Raw genomic sequence first — 21847 nt, 5'->3', positions numbered from 1 at the left:
AATTGCTATCTGTTCTTATTTTATCTTTCTAGTATTTTCTTCCATATAACTTTTTCTGTGAAGTTGTGAAATGACAACGAGCACCCTTAACTACAAACAAACACTTTCTTTGGTTTGGTATATGCCTTCCTTGTTTCTTAAACCATCACGCCATTACTTTCATGATTTCACACGAAACTTCAATGGTTTTCAAACATTTATATTATATAAATGTTACACTTTTTTATAATATGATTAAATATATTAGTACCTCAATTTAAATAAAAATAAAATTTAATTTTTCTTAAAGTTTTGTTTTAATTTAGTCATAATTGTGTGAATTTAGTCTTTCAACCAAATTTTGTTAAGTTTATATAATGTTTAAAACATATTTTACGATAGTCTTTCAGCTATTTATACCGTTTGATATATTGTTGCTTTAATATTAAATAAAAAATTATCATAAGATGCGTTTGAAATATCAACTAAATTTAACAAAATTTAACTAAAAATATTAAATTAACACAACTTAAAAAGTTTAAAAGATTAAATTTATCAAAGATTAAAAAATGACTAATCACAATTTTTCCTATAAATTTAAGAATAAAAATATATTTAACCTTTATAATATTACCATTTTATCATTTATTAAATGAAAATAAAAATTAGTAATTTTCATAAAAATATTAATAAATAATGGTACATTAATTAAGTAAGGCACGTTTGGTGGTAGATGTATGTGTGCACATTGGATAGAGAGGATGAGAAGCGTGGACATTTTAAATTATTGAGTCATGTTCGTGTCAGAGATTTCCACTCACTCCAAATATAATAAAATGGATAACTAGATCATTTAACTTTCATTCACTTTTTTCTTTTTGTTAATTTTCAAAACAAATGTTCTAAGATTATATAATACATGTACCTACCGACATACAGGATCTATAAGAAAAAAGAAACAGGGAATGCTTGGAAAAACAATATTAAACTCATGTTTCAATTAAGTTGTGATTTGAACATTTTTAAGATACATGTAACTAGGTTTAATTCTTTTTCTAAAATTATGTTTATAGATAACAATCATACATTGTGGTTCTGTGTAGATTTTATAGGGGTGGTGGCTTTGAACCATTTGTACAAAATCATTATTTAAACTTTATTCGTGTATTTAAAAAAAAAAAGAACATATCAATTTTCTTCTTTTAAAACAATATTAAAATTTACGACGATAACTTTATTAAAATTTTATGGAATAGTTATCGCGGAAGATTTCATATCATTTAGATTAAAATAAATTATCAGTATATAATAAGAATTTATGATAATTAAGTTAGATATTTATTTTATAAAGTATGTCGTTAGTAAATAGTAAAATATAAAATTAAAATATGGAAAAAAAATATTTTATCTATTTTATCTTTTCTTATTTTTTTAAGTTATTTATTGCTTGTGTTTATTTCGGTCTTTTTCACATGCTCTATTTTATTTTAAAAGATAAAAAATTAACTCTCTTGTCATGATTGATAATGAAATATTTGTCTCATAAATTTTTTTTATAGTAATTATTTTATTAACATAAAAGGAAAATTTAACTTTTTATCATAATTCATTTTTAAATTGCGACTTGATTTTAAAAATTATGTCAATCAATATTTAATTAGATTTGATAGTTTATTTTGTACTCTTAAACTTATTTTATTGATCAAGATCGACAATTGGATATAAATCTCTCTGGTTTTGCATAATTTATTGAGATTTTTTATCTGTTGAATGTATCGTGTCATTCGACATTAGATTCTTATTGAACCACCACTTATATCCAATCTCATATTTGATATCTAGTTTCATGTTTGCAGTGTATTAGCTTTAATACGATGGGTGCTGCAAATTAAAATGCTTAAACACAAAAAGAAAAAGGGGATGGTGGGTGTCTTTACAAGGGCAAGAAAAAAGAAGTATTGAGATACTTAATCCAACCAAGTCCCTTAAATTATGAAACTCTTGGACAAAAGGGAGGTTAGACAACTCAAAAACATAGATAGCATGCACTTAAGGTTCATTTACACATAGCATTTATATATATAACCTGCTATTCAAGTTTTTCAAGCAACACTGAAAGAACTTGCTGTGCTCTCCACAAATTTTCTTGCTCCCTTAAACCACCTCTTGTCTCCAGCTTGAGCCTTGCAAATGTACAGTTTTCCATCCTTTACAGTTGCTCTGATCAGTTGGTGCTTCCCACCTTCATCTCCATCAGCTGTTCTTGTCAACACAGTCAAAACATAGTACTGCTTCCCATCAACCACTGGTGTAGCACTCTCTAAGATGTTAGCTGTGGCCACAGCATTTGGATCAAAACCACCCTGTGCAACATTTCATGTTCAAACTCAGTTAGAACATGCTATGCCATTATTATTCAGTGCATTTGTTTTTCATCATCATCAATCACTTACCTCAGCTTGAGTTTCACCAAAGAAGGCCTGTTTTCCTAGTAAATAATCCACCTGCAATTACAAAAAACCAACTTTTGAATTGAATATCAGCAGTTCAAAGGTTTGAGACACCTGAAACAAATTTAAGAATGAAATCTTTCTTTTTACCTTTGAGAGGAATTCTTCGGGTGAACCATAGTCAGTGATGGACTTCTTATCAGTTGGAGTCACTGTGACAACGACATTGCTGGTTGTGTCAAAGTTATCCTCGTATCTAAGAACCTGGCCTGTGTACTCAACCTCTTTGCTAGGGTTCCATTTTGAGGGAATCGATAGTTTGAATCCATTTCCATTGTATGGCAAGAAATCTGTGTTTGACTTTGGCTTTCCAAACACATTGGCTGCAAGAAAAACAACCAAAAGTTGCTCAAATAAATCATGGAATCCCCATTACTACAGGGATCAAATCCATTTATGTGCCCACCCTAACAACTTCAACTCAATGGTATTAGAGACTTTATGGCCAAATGCATAATTTAACTAAGAGTCTAGTCTTGGTATTCTTCAATCAATCAGAATCAGAGTTCTACATCAGTAATAATCTGTACTAATCTTTAATTCAAATATTTCTTCAGCAAACTATGGACATGAAACTTCAATTCTAGTAGAAACTCTATCTGACCAGAGTTCAGATTTTCTATTGAGTTTTTCGGAACAGAAGAACATGACATAGAAAATCCAATTCAAATTCGACTAATTGCACGATGAGAAAAAGAGAAAGTGATATACCAGCTTCACCATAGGCTGCATCTGCAGGTTGGACTTTGGAGCCAACAGCAGCAGCACCAATGAGCACAGTGAGAGCTAAACGGCGAGAGATAGGAGCAGCATCATCCTCTTGGGGTGTCTGTTTCTGAGCCTTGCACACGAGATGGTTGGGCTTGGTGCTAACCATGGTGCGTTGTGATGGGGATCTGGCTGGGGTGGTGAGGGCATGGTGGTGCAAGAAACATTGGGTAGAAGCCATTGAGCTCTGATCTTTTTCTCTTACTGTTTCTGGCTCTGTGATGAGACTATGGTGGTAGGAACTTGTGGAGATGGTTGAGTTTGAACTTTGGAGTTTGTTATGTGGCAATGGATACTGGATTTGGAAGAGGATGATTGGGACTAATGGATTAGATTTTCGATGTGGGATAAGGTAATAGAGGCTCCGATTGGTGCCACGTCATTCTCATTTTATGTCTGCAGATATACTCATGTACTATTTTTTTTTTTCATGTTTTTCTTAAAATTTATCTGCAAATCATTATTTTGGATATTTATACTACTTCTCTTCCAATATTATTATTATTATTTAAATTCAAGTAATCTCAATTTAAATTAAAATTGTGATCACTCATACATAAAATCAAATTTAAAATATTGGAATATTACTCTCTCTCAACGCGAATTTGATTTCTAATGTTTACTTTTTGTAATATCTGAACAATTACTTTAGCTGATCCTTCTTTAGTTTAAAGGATTTATCTCTGTAATTCTTTCTTATTATTTATTCTAGACCATTTTTCCCAAACTTGCCTGAGGTTAAAAATTTCAAAAAACTTAAAATGTGTTCATGTAAAAATTGATTTTTTTTATTATTGCTGTAATAAACTGTTTCTTTTATATCTAATAGAATGCCTAAATATTTAGGGTTTGTAGGAAAATATTTGTATATTTTAAAATATATTTTAAAATATACTTTAAAATAATTTTTTTTTGTTCGCAATATTTATAGTTTTTTTTTAATTAAGTGGATTAAGGTATCATGAATAAACTAACAATACTAACTAAAGATCTAAACAACACACAATAAATTATATAATTTTCAAATATAAATTTTCATTTATAAATTTTCACTTTATATATTTAACTTTCTCATTTTTATCATTTTGATTCTCAATATTTAAAATATATATATATATATATATATATATATATATATTATGGACTTTTTAATCATAAAAACTCAATTTTTGATAATTCAAACTTTTTATTCAATTTTTTGTATTATTTCTATATTGAGTCTTTAAATATAATGATGTTAATACATTAAAAAAGATTTTAATACATTTTAAAATAATAAAATTAATATTCATTAATGTAATTTGGAAATTGAATAAAATAATAAACCTTAAAAAACTACAATGTAAAAAACTTTTTGGTTTTCTGTCCTTTTAACACTAATTGTTGTGTATGTGGTTTCTTTGTAGAGTTACTAGTTTTTTGACCCATTATTTTTAATATAAATTATAAATTATAAATTCCTATGTTTCTTCTTTATTACTATTCCATGTTTGTAATAAAAAAAAAAACTAAATATGCAGTGCTTAAATTTAGATCTAAATTTTTTTCATATTTTAAATTTTAATGCATTATAGTTTTAATATTTAAAAAACAAAAAAATATAATCATTTTAACTTCGTATCATTTTTTGTATGTTAAATAATATTTTAAACTCACATTTCAAACGAAATATGTCAAATAATATAAATAGTTTAAATATTAATTTAAAATATTATATATTATTTAAAAATTGTTTAATTTGATTGGATTGAAAAATTGTATTTATTAATATTTAAAATTTAAGAACAAGAAGTATTAAAATTTTGAATATAAATAAATTTTAATTTTATTTTAAATTTGAATAACTAATAACATATTTCACATAAAAAAAATTCCTTAGTGTCTTTTGATACGATAACTTTTAAATGTTGTAGATTGGGTGAGAATATCTATTACTTTAAAATTCTTCGTGATATATTCTTGGTATAGGTAATAAAAAAACAAGTGCATCAGTATAAAATTTTCATAATAAATTGTGACATATACACACATGTGTAAAAAGATTTATGACCTAATAGACATTCTAAATTAAAAAAAAAAAATGTGATACATAACAAGGAGAATGTATCATAATGTTGAAATTTAAATGTGAACCAAAATTGTATATTAAATGAAAAATAAAAAAAAATCCTAAATCTATTATTTTAAATTTTTCAAATAAAGATAATCAATTATTTATGCGAATTAAGCTCGTATTTTATTATTAATGTATCTTTGCAATAAATTTTTTTAAAGCACCTATCACAATTTGATATAAATTCATGTGTATAACAACCCATAGTTTTTTTTTTTTTTATTTTACTTGTGATGAAAATAATAAATGAATTAACATATATCATCACTCTTTCACACGTTATCTACATTACTTTCTTAATATAAATATTTTTTCTTTTAAATTTCAATTAAATAGATCTTCAACAAAAAATATCATATTTTAAAACATGATTTAAATTTTTTATTTTTAAGATGGTAAAAATCATGTTCAAAATAATTTTTAACTTCTAGACAAAAGTGGCCGAAGTTCTTGTTCAAATATTAACTTGGAATGAAAAGAAAAAAAAAAGTTGAATTTATAATTTAAATAACGTCTTTAAGCATTTGTTAAAGTTAAAGTTAAATTGAAACTATAATTTTAAATATGGTTTGTATCATTTTTAGAAAAAAAGTAGTATTTGAACAAACATTTTATTAATTAAATACTTTATAAAATTAAATATTTGTAATTTATTATCTTAAAATGTTTGGGTTGGAAGTAATGTGTATCTCAATGAATTATCTCCTTACAATACTAATTTTTGAATAAAAATTTTGATATAAGAAAATTAAACACCTTATAAAGTAAAAAATATATAAATTTAGGTCTTATTTTTTTTTTTTAAATTGTGTCGATCCTCCTATAAAATAAACTTAGGTCTCATTTTTTGTATTATATATTCCCTATAAATTCTAGCCTTACAAAAGATCGCACTTTTATTTTTATATATATAAATCCTGACAAAAACATCTTTTAAACACTTTTATGTTTATATACATAAATCCTAACAAAAATATCTTTTAAAATATTAAATGTGTATTTTAATCAAACAATAAAAGTATTGTTTGGCCAACTTCTTTATAGTTTGTTTAGAAAACTAAAAATTTAAGGATACTTTTAAAAGTTATAATTAATCCATGCGCAAATTAATTTTTTGAAAGAAATTATACGAGTTTTTCCATAAAACAAACTGTATACTAATTTCACTTTTTCTTTTTATAAAACCCACTCAATGAGTCAAACTAAATAAATGTTAACAATATTTTTAGCACAATCTTTGCGGCATACCAAAAGTTATTCCAAAGTAGGTCGTATTCATAAATTTATAGAAAAAATAATTATTAGAGAAACAACTTCCATCTTTATTAATTATTAATAAAGATGTAAATATTTAAACAAATTTAAAATTATAAATTTATTTGATAAAATTAAAAATAAAATATAATAAAACTGGTTATACTGAATTTGATCATTTTTTAATCTTAACTCTTCTATTATTTTCTTAAGAAACACTACATTAATTACTTTTAATAATTACACGAAGGAGTATTATTGAAAAAATAGCTTAAAAACCTAAAAGAAAAATCTTTAATGTAGTCATCTTTATGATTGTAAGCAATGCAAAATGCATTTTTAAAGTATAAAGTTCTTTTTAAATTACTCTTATTTTATTTAATAATGTTTTTTTAACCTACCTTAAATTAATACTGTATTTTCCTTTTTTTTTAGTTTATAAACAAAACGTTATTTAGAGATTAGTGTAATTAATACATACGAATTAGTGTCAGAGATAGCAACTACTACATTGTTGTTTACGCCAGGCTCGGCTTCCAATAATCCAAATTGGAAGATGACGTGGATTTTCACGTGTTTTTTGTTTTCATTTTCACTTTATTTCTTTCTCCTCAATTATCACTGCTTATTTATTATATTAAAATACCATAGTACATTTCATCTTCATGCACACAAAAATCGTTTCTTCTCAATAAATAAAAAAGTACTACTATTTATTAATTAGCATAAAGTATTCAATAAATATCTTGTCTTTATTCCTGCCACTGACACTCATGATTATTTATTATCATCTTAAATCATACTTTCTTTATTTCTTTTCTCATAACATTTCATTATTAATTAATTAATTAATAAACGAAATTAAACTCTTTCCAATAATATTCTTTATTTATATGTTGCTAACTTTTGCATAGCTTTGTCCCTTCTCTTTCTGCAATTCACTCATTAAGCATCTCTTTCTCTCTCTCTCTCTCTTCTCACACTCTGTGTTCGCTACTTGGTTTCTTCTACACTGCATTTCTCTCTGGTTTGTGCGAAAAACCAATTTTTCTTTTTTCTGTTTTGGATGATGCAATTTACTAGTTCATGTTTCTTGCTTGATGCTGCTGCCTTTTTTCTATTTTCTTGTGCTTTTTTTTTTTCCTACTGTCTTGTTCAATTCACCCATCAATTCTCTGGTTAGGGATTTGCACGTATGTTTAAAGTTTGAATTTTATTGAACGTTCATGGTTTGCTTTGTTTGTTGTGGGTCAAAATGTGGGTCTTTTTAATGCTTCGGGTAGATGAAAAAACTTGGTACTTCTTTTTCTTTTCTGCTTTCCCAGTTTATATTTTTTAAAGAAAAGTTGAATTTTGGTGAAAAAATAATATTTTTTCCCTTTTTCTTTTCTCTTTGATTAAGAATTAAAATAGCTCTGTCTTAGGTAGTTTTTTTCCTCTACCAAACATAGCATTGCAGTGAATGGAGATGTTAGTCTACTTTTTGTGTCACGATTACTCAGTCTTGGCAGAAGAACAAATTTATGCTGCATTCACTCGCTCTGCTCTCCATTTCACTTTTGCATTTGATCCTTTTCATTTCAAGAAACAAATAAACCCTCTGTTCAGCCTGGGAACGACTTAATGTGTGACACTTATGGAAGAGAGCGTAGAAAAATAATTAAAAGGATTGAGAAAGCTTGTAGCTCACTTAAGACACTATCAAGTTGCAACAATTACAACAACACACACTTAAAAAGACTTAATACTGTTGAAGTAGTAAACTTGATGAAGCTTAATTACGGAGAGGCTAAGTTAATTACTTGTTAGAGATGTTTCTTTTGTGGCTTTAGACCAACAGGATTTATTTTATTGTAGGTCAGATAACATTTTTGTCCTTTTGAATATGTGACTTGGTGTCGGTAGTATGTTCTTCTCTTTTGTTCATGATTCAGGAAAAAAGAGAACTGTATCATATATTGTTTTCATGTGTGTTGGTTTCTTATAAACGGTGATTGCCTGATTGATGCTGCAGTGTTTGGCATGATAGCTATTTCATACTACATTTTCTGATTTTCTTTATGTTCGTACAAAAGTGCAGGAACAATGTCTGAGAAAATGACGGCGGAAAACCTTTTAAACACCCTTGTGGAAACAATTGCTGCTGAGAAGCAAAAATCTGGATCATTTTTTGAAGAAGACAAGTCAAGCTCAGTGAGCTCCCAATTCAATAGACTCTTTGGACGCCAGAAACCTGTGCACCATATTTTAGGGGGTGGAAAATGTATGGTAGTTGTGGTTAATTTGCTATAAAATCTATCATGTTACCTTGACTTTTAAATTTCTTCTTGGGTTTTCCATTGAATGATGTAGCTGCTGATGTGTTGTTATGGAGGAACAAGAAGATTTCTGCTAGTGTTTTATCTGCAGCAACAGCCATATGGGTGCTTTTTGAATGGCTTAATTACAATTTCCTAAGTCTTCTATTCTTTGTCCTGGCACTCGGCATGCTTGGACAGTTTCTTTGGACAAACGCTTCTGGCTTGTTTAGCAGGTTATCCAAGCATCCTTTCTTCCCTTCTTTTGATCTCTGACTTTATGTAAATATATTATGCTACTTTACATCTTAAACTTGTTTTTTCTATGTGGGGTGACAGGAAGCCGTCTAAAGTTCCCCGTTTTGTCCTCCCAGATGATTTCTTCGTGAATATTGCAACTGCAGTTGGTGCAGAGGTTAACCGTGGACTGAGGTTTCTCCAAGATGTTTCATGTGGAGGAAACCTAAAACAATTTTTAATTGTAAGTATACTCTTACCTTTGTTTTCTTTGTAGTTGTTATTTACAGTCCAGGTTCATGATTAGAAGTTAGAACATAGTTTCCAGGTTAAACAGTTCTTCACTTTTATGCATCAGTATTTTCTATAACACTTGTTATTCAATCAATTGATCAATGCCATCTATTTTTGTTTGCTGCAGCATCTTCTGCCTGTGACATGTTATTGATATTTACATAAAAATGATCAACTGTTTGTTTTTCCACTCAAATGTCTGCCAATATGATAGATTCTATATTAAATTGGTATTATGCTGACAGGGATAAGTTTCCTTTAGTGGAAGCTTGTCAAATCAACTTTGCTGTATGTGATAGTATCTTCTAAAGAGTGTTTTGGTCTTAAGCTGTTTGGTATGACATAATTAGTCAATTGTGTGGTTATGCTTGATTTTTATTACTTTGTTGTTGCTAAAGATTTGCATATTACTGTGCAAAGAGTATAAGGAGTTCGTATGATATAATTGAATTGGGAAACTTCATGGGTCAATATAGGCTGTTTTACAAGATTTGGAGTAGTATTGTATGACAAAATAATCAATATGGATGGTTGTATTTAGTATCTTTAAGTGCACAGCCATGATGATGCACTTTCTACTTTGCCATCCATTATTTTATAACTTGTTTTTAACTATTTATATATTATAAATTATATTTATTTTTAGTGCAAAGGAAAATGTATGGGTTTTGTGTGGAATTTGTAATAATGGTTATTACATCCTCAGGCTGTATTAAGCTTATGGGCTGGTGCTGTGATTGGGAGCTGGTGCAATTTTTTGACTGTCATGTATATTGGTGAGTCCTGCTTTCTTTCCCTCTATTGATATAGATTAGAATATTCTGATAAAGCATCTGCTTGAATTTAATAGTTGGACAATGTTTGAAAAAAGAACTAATTTCAACTAATCCAAATTGTTTCTTTTGAATGATTCCTAAAATATATTCAAATTTCTTTTATTTTTCCGCAATTTTTTGACTGCTAAGATGCTAGAATAAGGAGTTTGGATGGTGTAAAAACAATCCACACACGCAAATGTTACCCAATCTTATTTGGAAGCAAGTGTAATTTAAGTCTATGATGAATGTGTATTGTTTTGTGGGATGCTTGAAGTTCAAATGCATATGTTAAGAATTATTTTCTTTGACAAATAACTCGTATAAGTTGTTCAATTTCTAAGGTTTTGTTGCTAAAATTTATGCTGTGTTATGTCTAAGGTTTTGTTGCTGCACATACACTCCCAGTTCTTTATGAAAGGTATGAGGATCAAGTTGATAACTTCATGTACAAGGTCTTTGATCAGATGCAAAATCACTACCAGAAGCTGGATTCTGGTTTGCTAAGCAAAATCCCTAAGGGAAAGCTCAAAGGAAAGAAGTATGAATAGGTTTTTCCTTATGTAAATGGTTTGATTTTAAATATCCTTTTCTCACTTGTGTTGGAATTGGAAAAGACTGGATAATGTAACTAGGGAACAGTTCTATGTTGGGGGGGTCTTTAAATTTGGTCTGCTTAATATTTGACCTGAGATTAAGACTTGATTTCGAATTTATCTTATGATTTAGGATTTTCATTTTAATTCTAAATTGTGTAATTTGAAGACGATCTGATCTATGTTATAGAATATGATACATTTGCATTTTGATGCAAATTTGTATTATGAAACGTATAATCTGTAATCAAATTTGTATTTTAAATTGTATATTTTGAAATACAAAACAAAAGATATATTTTAAATTATACAATTTTGAAAGAGTAGTGTTTGAAGGAAGGATTTGTTGGCCTGAGAGGAATTAACATTTACTGAAGAAAAAACCACTATACGTAATAAAATTCCGTTCAAGAACTTGTAAAAACCACTGCAGGTAATAAAACTCCGTTCAGGAACTTGAAAAGGGGGTGCATGGGTGTAAGTAAAAAAAGATAAGGACAAACTATTCATTTCACCACCAATGAAGTGCAGGTTGAAATTCTGGAGGTGTAACAAGAAATTCACTAAGAACTATTGGACAAGACACTCACAAGGGCTTTGATTCAAGCCCAGTTTAAAACCAGATACAAAAAATACAAATCTGATAAAAGAAAATGAAGTCGGAATATTTTATTCGATCCACAGAATGAGGAAAACATGGAAACTCATAAAATGGGTTTCGAAACCTAGGTTCTTTCAAACAATAACTCAACTTAATTTCAATTCTTTAAACCCAAGCAATTCAAAATTGAATATATATATCAACATTATAATAATAACAAAACTTTAAATTTAAGTACAAAGAACTAAAATCACTTACTAAATACATGAATTTAGTCTTTATATTAATTTTGTATTGATAAAAATCGTTACTAAGCATTAAATTTAAGTACAAAGGACTAAAATCATATGTTTTCAGATATTTGAGAATCAAAATGTAATTTAAAAAAATATAGGAAAAATAATAAAAAGTATTTTTTTCAAAAATTGTTGTATATTTTCATAGATTTCTAATCATCTTAACCCTATTAAATATGGGACAAATCTCTTTGTGTTTAATTAAAAAATAATACTCATTTGATAGAATAAGTTATATTTTCCTATGTATTTATTTAATCAGCTTATTTTATAAAATAACTAAATTACATTTAATTTAATAAATAAGTTGAATCCATTTTTAGATAAATAAATTATTTTTCCAAAAAAAAGAAAACTTATTTCAAGCATAATTATTAAAAAACCCTGTCTATAATCATTCTATTAAACCACAAAAGTGATACATTTGAAAAGTGACCTACTGGACAAATAATGCAGCACACATGTATGTGAAAAGTTCCAATCTTTTTTTTTTTTACCTAATTCAATGTTGTAAAGGTTTTTAACCCTTTGGCATTTGCATTCATTTTTTTTTTTTTGTGAGATGTTTTTGGCATATCCAAGTCATCCAAATGCACGTGACCATGAAGCTGAAGCGTGTGTGAAGCTCTTCACTCCACACATGTTGAATGCGTTCTGCAGCATTAGCCATGAGCTTGGCTCGTGTTTTGGGCCCTCACTGTCCACCATGGAAATTTCTATGGTCACAAGCTTCACCACCTCACCTTCATCTCTTTAACAACGTTGCATTCCAACAACAAAACAAAACCAAAAGTGCCTTGTTGGTACAAGAGAAAGAACAAAGAAAGCAAACTTATCTATCAGAAAATCTGGCAGAGAAAGAAAAATGCTACAGTTCCTCACACATTCTTTTCAAAACAACTCTCACCATTTAAGAATAAAACAAAAAGTAATTACTTTTAAATGATACAATAAAGAAAAAGAGCCCTAAATATAATATATTAAACTGCATAATGTGATAAAAAGAGAGATAAGAAAAGTAAGAACACAGAAATGTTCATTGACTGTTTCTGGCATAAAATGAACAATGTGACAGAAAAAAGATAAGAAAAAACAAAGTATATCGTAAGGGGGTGTTTTGAAAATGTGCTGTAAGTGTAGCACTATCCATTTTGGAATATGTTAAAAGCCACCCCACATATTAATTACTTTTTCTTCTTTTTTTTTTTTATTTTTAAAACGCAATTTTCTACTGTATAAATATGTGAAGACTCGTTAGCTCATTGAGTCAACAACAACCTAGGTCACAACCGAGGTAGTCTTTATTTCACTGTGAAATATCTGTCATCTCTGCAACAATGGTGTTCTTTGTTTCTAATGAATATGGCAAGGCTTTGAGCAATGACTGGCCTGCAACTCATGACTTCCACAATGAGGGTGATGATGATGATGATAATGGTGTCATTGATGTGGCTCCAGCTGCATGATGATATATATCAGTAGATGAGTAGGAGGTACTGAGGAATAATGCAGATATAGCTTTATGTACTTAGTTTGTTTTTGCTGAGAATTTGTGTTGGAAGTACTAGGTAGTGTTTATGCTTGCAACTGATATAATATATATATATATATGTTTCATTTGTATTCATTCAGTTCCTCTCTCTCTATCTTTCTCTGATTCAATTTTAGTTATATCTAATTTTTTCATGTCTTTCACTTTATATATGATCATGAGTGAGTAAACACACACACACACACAAAATGTTCTATGAATATACCTTCTTCAAGTTCTCTTTTTTAGTACTATGGCTTACAGATTCATATTCAGGAAACATAAATCAAGGTTTTTAAGTGAAGAAGAAACTGATCAGGTTTATGAGAATTGCTTTAGCTTCCTTATCTCCAATGAAGAACATTTTCAAATCCTCATCTTTTATTCCTTTTTAATTGTGTAAAAATATGATTTTTTTTTCATTGTTTTCTGCTTTACTTCTCAGCACATACACCAAAAGCTTTTTATTGTTTAAAAATGTTCTGATAAGAGAAAAAGTCAAAGAGACATTACAGATTTATTTGGTGTATATATAAATCCTGCGTTTCAGAAAAGGACTGAAAGAATTATATATAGCAGAAGCAAAACAGTGTTTAGAAAGCATAAAATAAGCACTGATATATAATGTTCTTTTTATGTATATTTTTACTGAACTTTTCTCAATTCATAAAGAAGTTAGAATATATATATATATATATATATATATATATATATATATATATATATATATATATATATATATATATATATATATATATATACTTAAAAGAAAATAACTTCTAAACCAGCCCAATTGGTTCTGCCCAATTTTGGGCCAAGTGTCTACAGCAATCTCAGCTCAGTTACTCAACAAAAAATCAAAGTTTTGAGATTTGATCGAAGCTGGTCAATGATTGTACACAGTTCAATCTATTTAATCAAATTTATATAATAAGTGATACTTTATTTTTGCTAATATTTTTAAAAAAAAAAGTGTATAAATGAACATTTATCTAAAAATTGAATGATTACTAGTTAGTATAAGTGTGAAGGATTAAGGGAGTGATTTGCAAGTATGGAGAAAAAGCATTAAATGTGAGCATTAAATTGGTGTGTGATTTGCAAACACAAGTGGGTAATGAGAAATTTCTATCCAATTTGGATTTGGTTAGGTGAAGAAGTTGGTTGGTGGGCTTTGTTATGATGTATCTTTACCATTATTGGGACCTCAAGGTTTCACACACATCTTCCCATACCAATTTCAATTTAGGTTTCAAACTTTATTACATCTTTGTCTCAACATCCCAAATTTAACTTATACAAACAATGAATTTGTTAACTTTTTTTTCTTTATTTAATGATGAAATTGTCAACAAAATACACATTAAGAAACTAAATTATCTATTTATTTTTATAATTATTTTGAGTATAATCAAATTAAAAAAAAAAAAACTAAACACTTAATCATCAACATTAGCTCCAGCTTCACCGGTAAAAAAACATTTTCGAAATTGCATAACTATAGGCTTCGGTTCTAGAATAACCGGAGCCTATATTGATATATGATTCAATTATTTAAATAATTGAGACCTGATCTTCTACTTGGGTTAATATTTTACATCCCCACCAATGATTTTCCATTTGCACCACTATATCACTCTTCCACTAGTTCTTTAAATAACTGAAATCTACAGTTTAACCGTAATACATTTAGACGAGGTAAAAAAATGTAGACTTTAGACTTCAGTTATGTTTCCGTTCTTTCTTTAATAGAAGATTTTTTTTATTATTGTTTCAATTTCTTCCTATTCTTTATCATTGAGAATCTCAAAATTTGGTTATAAAACAATATTACAGATTAATGACATATTCAATAAAAAAATAATTGAATAAATAAACGAGTCATTTAAATATTTTATTGTATGAGCGCTTATTATTTTTCTTAACATTGTCTCAACAAGAAATGATAATACCTAAATGAAGTCAAATTTTTACTCTCAAATAACTCAAACTTAACAACACAACTCCAATGTTTTTGTTAATATGAGGATCAAATCATCATATTCCCCCTTTTAAAAATCTCTTCTACTGTAAACCAAGACAACTAAGTGATAAATTTGAAATGACATGTCATAAATTAACATATATTAATAGATGGAGGATCAAGTTACACCGATATCCTAAATTAATAAATATCGTAAATTAACTTTATTTTTAGTTGATATAAAATTTTAAATAATATATATATATATATATATATATATATATATATATATAATTTAAAGATATGAAACAATTATATTGAAAAATAAGAAGTTCAAATTCTTTATAAGTTGATTATGATTATAAGTTGAATATACGGTTATTTTGTGGGTTGGAGTAATTTCTAGCATACCAAATCATTTTTTAGAAATACTTAATATTGGACTCAAAATTTCTAAAGACCGATACATTCTATTTTTACCAGTGCAAACTTGTCTGATATGTCCACTTTTTTTTATGATAATAAAAAATAATAAAATTATTATTATTAATTATATAAATAAATATAAATAACTTTATTATAAATAGTTTTTAATTTTAAAAAATAAATAAAAGATAAATTTTAAAAAAATATTAAAAAGTGAATTTTAAACATAATTCAATTTTACAAAATAATAAAGTGAGATTTACATTTTATTTATATATTATTATAAAATTATCTTATTTCTATTTGATACGAGATCTACAACAAAAATAATGAGATAAAATTATAATCAATTTAAAAAAAAATTCAGTAAAGTTATTACTTTAATTTAAAAATGTGTTTATAAAATGGGTAAATAAAAGAGAAAATCCAATATAATAATATAGATGTAAACCTATTCTCACATAAAATAAAATTATTGTACATATAATAAGTCATAAAAACTGAGTATATGTTTAGATGAACTAATACTTTAAATGAGTTTCAGTACTTTCAAAATGTTAAGAGAAAAACCCAAATAAGTACACCTGAGTTCATTTTACAAAATACAAATTCATGAATGTGTGATTAACAGATTCATGAAGTGATAATAATTTCAGAACTCCTTCTCTGACTATTTCATGTCGGCCAAGATGAAGTGAGAGACTCAGATTCTACATTATCCTTTCACTCGTCTCAAGTCATGAAAATTTATGAGTTGGGAGGTATTGTTCATGGACCAAATTTGCAACCAAAAAGTAAGTGAAAAAATAAAAATGAAGTAAGAGAAGTGATGGCTTTCATGAGTAGCTGTCAAGATGAGCATGAAACCAGTGCCACATCTTTTTCCTTTCTTTTCGGGACAATGCAGAGCCTTATCAGTCTCCAATTATATACACCTTGTCCCTGCCACGTGTCGCCACCACAATCATCTCTCTGATAGCATCCACCGTGTGCATGGAGTATTGGATTTCCTTGTTCCAGTTTCACATATTCAACACCAAAAACAACCTTAACTTCCACACCCTCTTCAACTGGTCCCGTTTTCATTCACTCCATGACAGATATGCAACCATGTTTTTCTCATCGGTTATTTGCTTTCTCTCTTTCTACTTCCACATGTCACTGTCCCTCTTCTTGCTAGAAACTGTGCTACAAGTTACAACCTCTGTGGCCAAATTTCTTAAGCACAACACGGAGTTTCATCACTTTCCAACTACCATCTACTTATAGCTTCTATATATTCAACCAGTTACAAAAACCAGCTTTTGCCTTAACCAAAAGACAAAAAAAAACAAGTCTTTTTACCTTAGCTCAGGTGGGGTTCTTCCCTTTTCTTAGTTTCTGTAATCTGTGTCTCTTTGTTTACGTGTATGTGCTTAAATAATCTAGTACCTTTCTAACTGACAGTCTCAGGTTTTTCCCATTTTGGTGAAATTTTTCTAGTTCTTGACTGTATTTGATTGTTTTGTTCTTTTTTCTGTTCTTGTGTGCGTGTACTTTCAACTGTAATGGGAAAGTAATTTTTCCATTTCATTGGTTTTTCTCCTCTTGGCATGTCAAGTTCCACACTTTGGCTTTCTTTCCTTTTTAGTATTGTTTTATTTTCTTTCACTTTAGAGTTTTGATTACTGAGTTGGCTGAACTATGCAGATCATCTCATTTTACCTTTCTTGTAAAGTTTGGTGAACCATGAACAACACTATTCCAGGTTGGGATTTTGAGAGTGATACATGTTTCACCAACCAGAGAAAACCCACAGGGTGTGTTACCTATCTCTGTCAAACCATGATACTGTCCCTGTTAACTTTTCCTTGATTATTATTCTCTATTTGGTCAATTTACACAGGCTGGACCATGAACTTGTAGAACTCCTATGGCAAAATGGCCAAGTAGTTATGCACAGCCAAGCAAATAGGAAGCTACCAGGGAATTCATCTAACTTGAGACAGATGCAGAAAACTACTTTAAGAACCAGTGAGCCGAACTTGGATCAAGAAGAGGCAGCTCCATGGATCCAATACCCTCTTGATGACCCTTTAGAACAAGGACTTTGTTCAAACCTTTTATCTGAGCTACCACCACCTTGTGAAGTTGAATCTTATTACAAGCCAATCAGGGAACTGGAAGAGGAAAAGTTTGCCAATATTTTCTCCCCTTCACCTTCACAAGAGAATCTTATGTCTGCTCCAGGATTACATGTTCCTGATTCATCTCAGAAAATCAATGACTTTGGTGCATCACGGAAGGTGCTAAATTTTCCTCACTTTTCAGCACCCCGCAATGTTTCTTCACCATCTCAAAAAACTGCGGTTAACCTCTCACAAAGTGTAGCTAGAGAACACTCGGTGATCACGGTTGGTTCAAGTCACTGTAGCAGCAACCACATCCCTCAGGACCAAGGTGTAAACAGGGTTTCAAGCAGTGGTGTTTGGGCCACCACCACTAATAACACTACTTTATCTGCTGAGCCTGATGCTGTAGATTGTATCCAGAGACCAGCTCCTAGAAATGAGAGAGGAAAATCAGAGATGATTGAACCAACTGTGACTTCATCTTCCGGTGGCTGTGGCAATACTGGTATTGGAAGAACTTGTTCTTTATCAACAAGAGAACATGGCCGAAAGAGAAAAGGGACAGAAGAAGAAGCACTAGAGGAGCAAAGTGAGGTCATATACTCTTCCTCTTCCTCTTTCTCTTTCCATATTTTCCTTCATAATGCATGCTTGCTTTCTTCCTTAATATTTTTTTTTCCTTTTGATTCTGTGTTTGATTATGATCCACACACACATGCATATCAGAAACAACTGTTACTTGGTTGCTTTTACTACGTTTTGACGTAAATATTTGGTGAAACGTAAATCACTGATTAGCATGTAAAACACACACTTAGTCCATAATTGAACTAAACGACGTGTGTGATTCATATAACTGACTTTATTACTAAGAAAATTGATGAGTTATGTTGTGTCTCCGTGTGCAATAGGCCACAGAACTTAAATCAGCAGATGGAAACAAGATATCATCTCAGCGTTCCAGAAGAAACCGTGCAGCTGAAGTGCATAATCTATCCGAAAGGGTGAGTGAGAGCATGAATATTTTTCTTCTAATTTTCGAAGTTGAAACTTGTGTTGTGTCAACTTAACTCTTATTATTAACACAGCTTTTTTATGTCTTTATACAGAGAAGAAGAGATAGGATTAACGACAAGATGAAAGCATTGCAGCAACTGATACCAAACAGTAACAAGGTTCGTTATCATAATGCTTGTTATTGACTTGTCACTATTTTAACTTTTTGTAGAGATGCATGCATCTCCTCGAGAAATGATACACGATCATTGATGTGCAACCAGACACCTGAAAAAGATAGTCAGCACAAAGAAAATGTAATAAAGAAAACAATAAATACAACAAGGCACACTACAGTACACACTGCACACACTGTTTGCTTCGAATAATTATACTTTTCATATAAGATTCAATGATGGATGGTGAAACAAGTAACGGTTGTACCTGCAGACAGACAAAGCATCAATGTTAGAAGAGGCAATCGAATACTTGAAATCACTTCAGTTTCAGCTTCAGGTATAACATAAAGAACCATTTAAAACATGTTATCTAAGATTAAAGTTAGTGATGTTACTGTGTGTAGAATATTAATGTGTAACAAAAGTTGTTGTTGGTGACAGGTAATGTGCATGGGGGCTGGAATGACACCAGTTATGTTTCCAGGAATTCAGCACTATATGTCACAGATGCAATTACCAAAAGTGGGTGAAGCCATGTCTCTGACTCAACCTCAGATGCCAAACCAGAATCATTTACTGTGCCAAAATCCACTTCTGGGTGCCTTCAATTACCAAAATCTGATGCAAAAGCCATGCCTTTCAGAACAATATGCACGTTACATGGGCTACCATCTCATGCACAGTGCCTCTCAGGTGAATCAAAATTCCATTTTTTACTTGGTTCGTTGTAAAAGTCATCATCTGGTTTTTTAATACATACATATACTACGTGATGTCTTGTCAAAACTGCATAAATTCATAGCAGTTTAAGACTATTTCTGCACATGTTTTCGTGGTTGTAGTTATTTTTTTATGGGTTTTTATTGCAGCCAATGAACGCGTTGAGACATGGTTCTGAAGCAATGCAACACAGTGAAACAATGATTGCAGGAAGCAATAATAGCAGCGGACCCATGAGTGGAACAGCTAATGTCGATGATGCTGTTAGTGGCAAAACTGGTAAGGCACTACATGCACCTAACTTTTTTGGATCTTTGCACATTCCTTCTTCAAACAAATTTAATAAATTTTATTTTATCAATTCTTACAAAATTATGTAAATTAATTTTTAAAAAATAAATAACAAGGTTAAATATATTTTTGATTCTTTAATCTTTTAATGAAAATTGAAATTAGTCGTCTTGAAAACCTTAAACTAATTAAGTTTCTTATCTATCAAAATGCGAGAATTTAGTCTTTTAAACTAATTTTTTTAAATTTATTTGACATCCCAAACAAATTTTATTATAATATTTGTTTGAAATTTTAAATAAATTTAATAAAATTTGATTAGAATAACTAAATTCACGCATTTACAGAATTGACAAACTAAATTGATTTAATATTTTCAGAAAAGAAAATAATTTTTTTATTACTAACAAAGATCAATTCTAATTTTCATTTAAAATTGAAGAATAAAAATATATTTAACCCTGAAGAAACGTTTCTTTTATCAAAAATATGATGTTATAACGTATGTCTTTTAAAATATTAATTATGCTCACATTTCACATCTATATTCATCATCGTACGACAAATATTATTAAAAATTTATTAAATCTTTATATGAAAAGTAGTTTTTTTTCTACTTTATGATTTATTTTGTTGGTTGGTTTTCCTTTCATTTAAATTAAAAAGAAAAAAAAATGAATGCCTTATGATTCAGTTTAGATTTCCTATTTTAAGCTTAATGAATTTAAAAATTAATGGACCAAACGCATGAAGTTAAATTTAATTTTAGTATTTTAGAAAATATTTATTCTTCATACTTTCTAAAACCTTTTTTAACATAAAAAAAAAACTTTATTTTTCATAAGTTTAGTTATAATATTGTGAAATATCTTTATCTCAAATAAAATGTCATGTTACATGACATCTCATGGTAGTCATTGTCTTGACATAATCAAAATACATGACAAATCACTATTGATGCACAATGACAAATCATTTTTAAAATTCACGAAAACTAAAATTAAAAATGTAAAACTAACACCGAATTTAGTATTATTTTCAATTAAATAAAATGCCTTAACATATTTCATATACACTAAAATTAATTATATTTCTTATAAATTTTAAAAAATTAAATAAAAAATTATAAAAACATAGTGCAAAGTTAATTTTAATAGTAAAATGCTTTTTTAATATTTTTTTATAAAAAATTATGGAAATTTCATTTAAACATATTCTTATTACATTTCATAGTTAATTCAAATTTAATTATTGTCTTTGTGTTGTTTTCCTTTCCCATTCCTCGTTACTTATTTTTTTATCACTTTCCAGGTTCTTCCACCTTTAACTGAATAGTGAAGAACAATACCTAAAAATTACCCAATTGGGGGAATTAACTAATGGAGTACATGAATCCTAGAAGCACCAAAATGTGTTCCCATTTTATGTAGTTTGAAGATGATGCAGGAATTTAAAGTTAATTAATTAGCCATGTTTAAATTCTGATAAATTATATCATTTTATTGTGGGCTAGCTAGGTATGAAATTAGCTCCTAGGGTTAGGATCCATCAGCTTCTGTAATTTTCTATTGTTTGAAGATTGAGATTAAAGTAAATTATTTAAATTAGTGTGCTAATACTTCTATCTCAACTTTTACCTTAACAATTATTAGTTTATAATATATCAATGATATAATATTGTTAATTTATATTCATTAGTAAATATTTTCTTTTTTTAATCAACATTAAATATGTTAGAAAGTTTGCTAATCATTATTAAAACATAATTTTATTAATTACAATAGTTTTTTAAAGTTTTAAACATCAATGCATTATTATAATTTTATAGAATGTGTCTGAAAATTAAAAAAAAAAATGCATATGAAAATAT

At 28.7% G+C, this 21847-nt stretch overlaps 3 protein-coding genes across 4 annotated transcripts; 2 read left to right on the top strand and 1 right to left on the bottom strand.

Moving 5' to 3' along the window:
* Window positions 1-1937: 1937 nt before the first annotated feature.
* On the bottom strand, window positions 1938-3560 carry LOC114195246 (oxygen-evolving enhancer protein 2, chloroplastic-like). The gene is made up of 4 exons (XM_028085647.2): window positions 3201-3560; window positions 2580-2812; window positions 2433-2483; window positions 1938-2342 (listed from the first exon to the last, which is right to left on the bottom strand). The coding sequence occupies exons 1-4, from the start codon at window positions 3436-3438 to the stop codon at window positions 2082-2084; spliced, it is 783 nt and encodes a 260-aa protein (XP_027941448.1). The 5' UTR covers window positions 3439-3560; the 3' UTR covers window positions 1938-2081.
* A 3967-nt stretch (window positions 3561-7527) lies between these two features.
* LOC114193527 (Reticulon family protein) lies at window positions 7528-11010 on the top strand. Of its 2 annotated transcripts, none has more exons than XM_028083360.2 (6): window positions 7528-7651; window positions 8705-8887; window positions 8977-9157; window positions 9261-9402; window positions 10159-10228; window positions 10649-11010. In XM_028083360.2, the coding sequence occupies exons 2-6, from the start codon at window positions 8710-8712 to the stop codon at window positions 10816-10818; spliced, it is 741 nt and encodes a 246-aa protein (XP_027939161.1). In that variant the 5' UTR covers window positions 7528-7651; window positions 8705-8709; the 3' UTR covers window positions 10819-11010. The 2 variants fall into 2 exon arrangements, with proteins under 2 accessions (XP_027939161.1, XP_027939162.1); XM_028083361.2 differs by having other exon boundaries at window positions 8700-8887.
* Window positions 11011-16664: 5654 nt separating this feature from the next.
* LOC114194020 (transcription factor PIF4-like) lies at window positions 16665-21593 on the top strand. The gene is made up of 9 exons (XM_028084049.2): window positions 16665-17034; window positions 17370-17479; window positions 17566-18385; window positions 18703-18795; window positions 18901-18966; window positions 19238-19303; window positions 19408-19659; window positions 19836-19965; window positions 21289-21593. The coding sequence occupies exons 2-9, from the start codon at window positions 17409-17411 to the stop codon at window positions 21306-21308; spliced, it is 1518 nt and encodes a 505-aa protein (XP_027939850.1). The 5' UTR covers window positions 16665-17034; window positions 17370-17408; the 3' UTR covers window positions 21309-21593.
* Window positions 21594-21847: the final 254 nt, after the last annotated feature.

This window comes from Vigna unguiculata, chromosome 8 (genome assembly GCF_037176805.1).
Source record: "Vigna unguiculata cultivar grain cowpea cultivar isolate G323 ecotype 2 chromosome 8, ASM3717680v1, whole genome shotgun sequence".
NCBI lineage: Eukaryota > Viridiplantae > Streptophyta > Magnoliopsida > Fabales > Fabaceae > Vigna > Vigna unguiculata.
Note: the sequence above shows the minus strand (reverse complement) of the source record. Positions and strands in the feature narration are given on the sequence as shown.

What these genes read in the sequence shown, in the direction of transcription:
- LOC114195246 (XM_028085647.2), bottom strand. Translation starts at nt 3,438, where the DNA reads ATGGCTTCTACCCAATGTTTCTTGCACCACCATGCCCTCACCACCCCA. An exon ending in TGCAGCCTATGGTGAAGCTG is followed by an intron (nt 2,813 to 3,200) that starts GTATATCACTTT and finishes TTTTTCTTGCAG; the next exon opens with CCAATGTGTTTGGAAAGCCA. An exon ending in CCGAAGAATTCCTCTCAAAG is followed by an intron (nt 2,484 to 2,579) that starts GTAAAAAGAAAG and finishes TTGTAATTGCAG; the next exon opens with GTGGATTATTTACTAGGAAA.
- LOC114193527 (XM_028083360.2), top strand. Translation starts at nt 8,710, where the DNA reads ATGTCTGAGAAAATGACGGCGGAAAACCTTTTAAACACCCTTGTGGAA. An exon ending in TATTTTAGGGGGTGGAAAAT is followed by an intron (nt 8,888 to 8,976) that starts GTATGGTAGTTG and finishes TGAATGATGTAG; the next exon opens with CTGCTGATGTGTTGTTATGG. An exon ending in GCTTCTGGCTTGTTTAGCAG is followed by an intron (nt 9,158 to 9,260) that starts GTTATCCAAGCA and finishes GTGGGGTGACAG; the next exon opens with GAAGCCGTCTAAAGTTCCCC.
- LOC114194020 (XM_028084049.2), top strand. Translation starts at nt 17,409, where the DNA reads ATGAACAACACTATTCCAGGTTGGGATTTTGAGAGTGATACATGTTTC. An exon ending in AACCAGAGAAAACCCACAGG is followed by an intron (nt 17,480 to 17,565) that starts GTGTGTTACCTA and finishes CAATTTACACAG; the next exon opens with GCTGGACCATGAACTTGTAG. An exon ending in CACTAGAGGAGCAAAGTGAG is followed by an intron (nt 18,386 to 18,702) that starts GTCATATACTCT and finishes CGTGTGCAATAG; the next exon opens with GCCACAGAACTTAAATCAGC.